The 7,277-nt window shown below is 41.1% G+C and overlaps 1 protein-coding gene across 1 annotated transcript; it reads left to right on the top strand.

The window, feature by feature from the left end:
• The first annotated feature begins 2,518 nt into the window (after positions 1–2,518).
• On the top strand, positions 2,519–6,660 carry LOC111862494 (carboxypeptidase N subunit 2-like). The gene is made up of 2 exons (XM_023847964.2): positions 2,519–2,530; positions 3,275–6,660. Exon 2 carries the CDS (start codon positions 3,284–3,286, stop codon positions 5,699–5,701), a length of 2,418 nt encoding a protein of 805 aa, XP_023703732.1. The 5' UTR covers positions 2,519–2,530; positions 3,275–3,283; the 3' UTR covers positions 5,702–6,660.
• Positions 6,661–7,277: the final 617 nt, after the last annotated feature.

The raw sequence follows: 7,277 nt of genomic DNA, 5'->3' as shown, positions 1-7,277 counted from the left end.
GCAGAATACAGCTGTGGGGCAGAGAATGCAGATACATATTTAGAAGCTTCACAGCAACATTTGGTCGCCTCTTGTACGTATATAGTAAGAGTCTGTATATCCATGTTAGGTGGGACCCGACCACCACGGCATGGCGCCTTCTCGGGTTGCGGATGGAGGAGACGGCCTCCAGATATGGAGAGCAGCTGCGAATATATTGAATAAGCAGTCACGGGCAGCCGACAAGGGGTGGCCCTCCATTTTGGGGGTTGGGTGTGGGGCTAACAACTACTCACAGTAAAAAATAAATTTGTTACGAAAATTCTCAAGGCTTCATAACTTGTACTCTTCTCCAAGTATAATAAGAATAATCAAGTCAAGGAAGGTGAGATGGGCAGGGCATGTAACACGAATGGGGAGAAAAGGAATGCGTATAGAATATTTGTGGAAAAGCCAGAAGGAAGGAGACCACTGGGAAGACCAAGGCGTAGGTGGATGGACAATATTAAACTGGATCTTAGAGAGACAGGATAGGATGATATGGATTGGATTGATCTGGCTCCGGATAGGGACCAGTGCAGGGCTCTTGTGAACACGGTAATGAACTTTCGGGCTCCATAAATGCTGGGAAATTCTTGAGTTGCTGCAAATTTGGTTTCTCCTGAAGAAGGGCTCAGCTCCATAAATATGTAAGTAAATCGGTATATTGCCGATCACAGTGGCCGTGCAGTCTAAGACATGAACTGTCTTCGCTCTTTCGCACAATGGGATTGTTGGTTCGAATCCCACTCACGACATGGATGTTTCTATTTTGTGCGTTTATTCTCCGTTTGTGATGTCCTGTGTGTATGTAGAGGCCTTGCAACGGGCTGATCCCCCTTCCAAGGACTTTTACCGACTGTGTAAAAAAAACTGAGAAACCGAACAAGGTCCAATAGAGGGCTCTAGAGGAGTCAGTATAGAGATGGGTTAAAGGCTAGAATGTTGGGGTTCGAATTCCTAGAGAGGCAAGATTTTTTCTTTTTTTCACAGCGTCTAGAAGGGTTTTCATGTCCACCCTGCTCCAGGAATTCTGACCACTAGACCACAGAGGCGGTAAAGCCGATTAAAATTTCAACAAGAAATTTTTGTTAACAACGGAGCAAGTTGTCTCAAGAGATAATGCCTCTGAGCTGCATTCGGGGGTCCCCCCGGTTCGTGTATCGGGCGGGACACAAGCTATCGTGAATAGACTTTCTCAGGATGTTCACTTGGCAAAAATTGTTGCACACGACTGTAACCAGCCTCTCTCTCAAACTGCACGCCACTATGTAACTAAGCATGCACACACTCTCGGGACTGGGCGAGTCCTTTTTCAAATATTAACCAGCAAGCATGAATAATCCATGTTTAATTTAGATCTTGTTTTAATAAGAATTCCTGGTATTAATTTCTGTTAGAGGCTGAGTCGATCCCAGGGCCATTGTGCGGCTGGAAGAATTAGGTCAATTAAAAATCCATTGACCTCATTGGGACATGAACCCGCGACCTTCCGGGTTGTAGCATAGTGCCTCAACCAACTACGCTACCGCGTATATTCTTGGAATATTCTTAGGGGTAAAGGGCGGCCGGCGCGTAAGGCTGACAACCTTGCCACCATCTGTGAGCCGATTGTCTAGAAAATGTGGGAACCTCAGCGTCTCACGAACCTATGGGCCTCCATGGCCTGTTACAGGGATAGCTTTACCTTTTCTAATAAGAATTGTTGATGACGTCCCTACGCTGTAGCGTAGTTGGTTGAGGCACTATGCTACAAGCCGGAAGATCAAGGGTTCGAGTCTTGATGAGATCATATTTTTCAATTGACTTAACCCTTCCAGCCGCACTATGCCCCTGGGTTCTACTCAGTCTCTAACAAAAATGAATACCAGGAATCTTCATGGGGTTAAAGGGCGGCCGGCGCGTACGGCTGACAACCTCACTTAAACAAGTGGTACATATAATTACCATTGTATTTTAAGGCATCGAAAGGCAGTAATGAATCTGTGTAAAAACTATCCCATAAACAAGTAATGAAGAGCTCACCCACTCACTCACTCACTCATGGAGCTGAGCCCTTCTTGAGGAGCCGCCAGTTGTGCAACTCCTCAAGAACTTCCCAGCATTCTAAGGAACCCAAATGTTCATTACAGTGCTCAAGATAGCCCTCCACTGGTTCCTATTTTTAGCCAGATCAATCCAATCCATACCATCCCATCCTATCTCTCTAAGATCCATTTTAATATTGTCCACCTTCCTACGTCTTGGAATACGAAGAATATATGAAATGTATGTGCCTCTTTAAGGAGTACATAACATATACAGGAAAGAGACACTATCTTCACAACATCACGGATATTATAAACATGGCTGCGTGAGATGAGGTTGGAAAGAGCTGGGTTCTCAGAGTGTATAATATATGGCTCTGATACGGAGTTTATGCGTCACACCCTTTAGAGGCTGCAACACGCAATGTTTTCCTGCAGAACACGATGCGCACAGTCAGACAAAGTAACTATTCTGCGAAGCACGGGTAAGTCTGTCAGCTGCAAGATACCTTCACAAATCTGAAAAAATTAACCACTAGATTGAACTGTAATAATTAAAATTCATATTTTATGTTCTTTTTCACTGCACAGAGCGCTTGGACACAGTATTTTTTTGTTGCTAGTGGGTTGGGACTAAGTCCCGTGTACTGCGGCTACTTCTGGTCTATTGTACCAGCCCCAGATGATAGGTGAGGGTGATTGTGGAGCAATTGGTGGAATGAAGATTGGCAGGGGAAACCGAAGTACTCGGAGAAAACCTGCCCCAGCGCCACTTTGTCCACCACAAATCCCACTTGAGCAGACCCGGTCTCGAACCCGGGCCGTAGCAGTGGGAAACTCGCGACTAACCGCTTGGGCTATAATGCGGCCAATCAAGGGCATTACTCTGAAGTAAACAGTCTTCTGGAATATGGCGCCGTGTAGATATTGTGTTAACCGACGTTTCGGAGGAACGTATCGCCTCCATCTTCAAGGTAGAGGAAAAATAAGAAATCCGCGAGCGAACCAGCGTGGGTAGATGCTAACAGATTTCTTCCCTTTTCTTCTACCATAAATATGGAGGTGATACGTTCCTCCGAAACGTCGGTTAACACAATATATACACGGCGCCACATCCCAGAAGACTGCTTAATTCATAGTCACCACTGAAAACCTCAGATCTTACAAGGGCATTACTGCTAAGTCAAACCGTTTTACGATATCTTAAGTTGTAATATTTCTTTTTATAGATTTCGACCATGGTAAAGAAGCAGACAACACGACTTCCAGGTTGGGGTCTTGTTGTGCTATTCCTTTATTTCGCTGGATTGTGCTGTGGGTGCCCGAAGCCATGTGAGTGCTATGAAGACTGGGACCGCAGCATCACAGCCAACTGCACGTCGAAGCATCTGACAGAACTTCCAGAACCTGAGGTCGACATCGCGCGATTTTATATCAGTCACAATGACATAGAAACTCTGAAAGGTTTCTGGCACTCTTCAGCCTTTCCTGAACTCAAAGAGTTTTGGGCAGACGCAGCAAGAATTCAGTATATAAAAGTGGGTGCTTTCAGTTACATGACAAAACTATCCAAACTTTCTCTCAGATACAATCTGATAGAAAATCTTCAACTCGAAGTTTTTCAAGGACTGGAAAGCTTAGAGGAACTTAGGTTAGAAGGTAACAGGCTTCAAGAGGTTAATGCAAACGTATTTACACATTTGAAGAAATTGGAAGAATTATATTTGGATAATAACCTAATAGAAATTGTAGAGTTTGGCGCATTTGACGGTTTAGACAGTTTAAAAATATTGTCATTGGGTAAAAACTTCATAGCCAGACTGGCGTCTAATACATTTCACGGACTCATAAGTTTGAAGGATCTGAGACTGCATAGGAATTATTTGAGAATTCTGGATCAGAAATTATTTCATGATTTGAAAAATCTGACAAACTTAAAACTGAATGATAATGAGATAGAGAAAATGGTATCTAATATATTCTCAGACTTGCAAAGTTTGGTCAGACTGAATATAAACGGGAATTGTTTAAGGAAATTTCAGCATCATTACGTTGGCAAAGTGGCAGTCAAGAATAACCAAAGCCAACCACATATGTTTGCAGCATTGTCAAACCTGGTGTATCTTCATGCAAGTGACAATCTGTTAGAGGAACTGGATTCATTTTTATTTAAAGACCTCGTGAGACTCAAGTTTCTTGACTTATCGCGGAATAGGTTAAGGAGTTTGCATGAAGATACCTTCATCTACAACAAGCTTTTAACTGACTTACTTCTGTCAAACAATCCAAGACTTGTGATACCTAAGAATACGTCATTTATCAAAGTGAATTCTCTAAAGAAATTATATCTTTCGAGCTGTGGAATAGCCGACATATCTGAAAGAAGTTTTGAATATCTTCCAAATCTCCAAGATGTTAGACTAGACCGCAATTCGCTCAAGACACTGAAAGTAGAAGTGCTTATGGGTTTGAGGCGTCTGGAAAAGTTGTCTCTGTATGGTAACCCTTTAGAATGTGACTGTGCGCTGAAGAAGACCTGGCAATGGTGTCACAATAAACCCATACATCTGGTACACAGAACACCATTTTGTATACAGCCTAAAAATGAGCTCGGAAGGTCTTGGAATATGCTTCAATCCATGCAATGCTTCAATTATTTTTCAGGGGGAGAATTTTTTAAAATATTCTGCTCATTCGTGGAACCACTGGTGTTTGCAATTATTTTGTTGTCTGGTGCAACTGGTACTGGTGCTTTGTTTTTGACTTTTGCTAGCTATGAAAAAATACTCGAAACCCCAAGCGCGTGTATTTTCAGTATAGCAGTAGCTGACTTCCTAATGATAATGGTGTTCCTGCCTATGAGTTTTATCAGTGCCTTCACACAAATGTGGAAATTTGGTCTCCCATTGTGTAAAATATTCATGTTTACACGTGATTTGATAATTGGTGTAACTGTGTTTTCTGTAATTGTGTTTGGTTATCACATTTATACGTGGAGGACCCATTGTTTCCGGGCACATAATTATGGGTTTGGATCTACTTCGAAAGCAGCCATTCTTCATTTAGTTGGAATCTGGTTTGTGTCTACGACACTTGCGTTTCCTGCGCTTTTATCGGCATCAAATGACTACGACAAGTGTATCTACGCTCCAATAAGTTATGGATTTTATTATATTCCTTGCGTCACATTAGTACAGTTGTTCATCTATTCCATACTGCCCTTATTCTTTATGGTATTAGTTTATACCATAACACAGAGGCGGATACTAGTGAAATCACAAAAAGTCGCAGGAAAAATATCTGAGGATAAACAGATTACAAGGAAACAACTTTCTAAAATTGTTGTAAGTTTGACTTCGGTTTTAATTATCAGCTATGCACCGAATATGATCATGAGAATTCTAGTGAGTCTATATCTTGTAAATCAAAATTCTGATATTACGAAGATTTTTGTCTTCTTAACAGACTGTCTATTTTATTCAAACACTTGGCTTAATCCCCTGGTTCTTTATTACACCTGCAATACATATAAGCGTGATTTCCAGCGAATTATTCATTGTGAACGGTTCAGAAAGAAGTTTCTGAAGCAAGAGGACACACTGTCACACGCAACAGTGTCTGACCAAAAAAGTTCAGTTTCTGAAATACGGTATTGAGCATATCTGACTGCGGTCAGCATTTAAAATGTGCTAGTTAAAATTTTCAGACTATATGCTTTTGTTGTCATGTGTCGTGTAACTGAACGCTAATATGAAGGGCACTTGGCCAAGGAGGAAAGGAAGTGAAGGGTCAGAGCAAAGGGGTTTTGGAACAGAACAAAAGACGTATTAAATAATTCAAGCGAACTCGAAAACCACAGTAGGGCGCAGCTCCATACACGCTGTAACTGTGTAACTGATCATATGAGGCACATCCACAAATATACTGGCCGATTTCTCATATACGTGAAACAAAGTGCCTCATTTGATCTGAGGCTCCCACCGCGGCGACTACGCAGAACAAGGTCTTCTGACTTGTGACGCCGTGTAGTTGGGACAGAACTCAGCTTTCCGCCTGCTTCTGCCGGTTTCTTTTTTGATTACACTTCGACCTTGAAGATGGAAACGATATATTTTTTCAACGTGTCTGGTTTTCTCCGAACTACACGGCGTTACAACCAAGACGACTGCGCCGTGCTTCAGAAATTGAGACACCCCGCTTTTAAACAGATCCCTTCAATTGGACCAGTGTACTGTCAAGGGCAGAAATGTTTTCCCGGTCAATGTGTTGGTTGGAAGGTGTTAAGTATGTGGCATGGTTGCCCGACGTCATTGAACTCTACCCAAGGAACTCACAAGTGTCGTTCGCTTTTGAGTTAATTATAACAAATATTCAATTTTATGTAAATGTGAAATAAGGTTCAAACTTATACAGTTTCATATTAATAAAAGTACGAACATTGTGATTGTTCCAAATTGTGTTAATTTACTTGATGATTATTTTTACATGAACGCCGACCAAAAGAAACCAGAACCTACATTTCTTTTTCATCTTACATGAGTTATTCATGTAAACATCAGTTGCTTACTCAATTGTTCGATCAAACTGCTGTTAGAAATGTATTTCTTGAGTGATAAAAGCAAAACAGCATTTAAGAGTAACTTCAGTCAGACGTTAAAAAAACCTACTCCTGTTTAAGTTGTTACATGATATGTTTTGTTTAATACAAATTATTGGTCATGATATAAACAAAAGAGCAGCATAAATTAATTTCGATTTAACAAAAATTTACAAAATTGCTTTTAAAATGGGCTTCCCTCAAATAGTATCGCCCCGGGCTGCCATTCATTTTGCGTGTGCTCTCATTCCAGCCCTGGCTGCACCTAAATATAACTGAATGCGATTTCAGCTGTCAACAACAATACTCAGTTTTAAAATAAATTTAATAGAAACTTACATTAACGGAATTCCAAATTTGTCCTTGTGAGAAGACCATCGTTTTCACGTTCTTGTAGACGGGTATCTTCTGCAGGTTCTAACATCATTGCACAAGAACTATCAAGTTTACAAATTTGCAATACTTCGTTCCGCTGTTGTCTCTCGTATGAGAGATTATAAAAAGATGTGTAAAATTTTCGATTCGTAATAGTTAAATTAAAATAGTGCTTCGCATACTTCACTGTTCGTACTACGTTAATAATATGTAAAATATTCTGAAACCCGCCTAAATTCCGAACAGTCACGTAAACACCA

This window comes from Cryptotermes secundus, unplaced genomic scaffold (genome assembly GCF_002891405.2).
Source record: "Cryptotermes secundus unplaced genomic scaffold, Csec_1.0 scaffold816, whole genome shotgun sequence".
Taxonomy (NCBI): Eukaryota; Metazoa; Arthropoda; class Insecta; order Blattodea; family Kalotermitidae; genus Cryptotermes; species Cryptotermes secundus.
Note: the sequence above shows the minus strand (reverse complement) of the source record. Positions and strands in the feature narration are given on the sequence as shown.

What these genes read in the sequence shown, in the direction of transcription:
- LOC111862494 (XM_023847964.2), top strand. Translation starts at nt 3,284, where the DNA reads ATGGTAAAGAAGCAGACAACACGACTTCCAGGTTGGGGTCTTGTTGTG.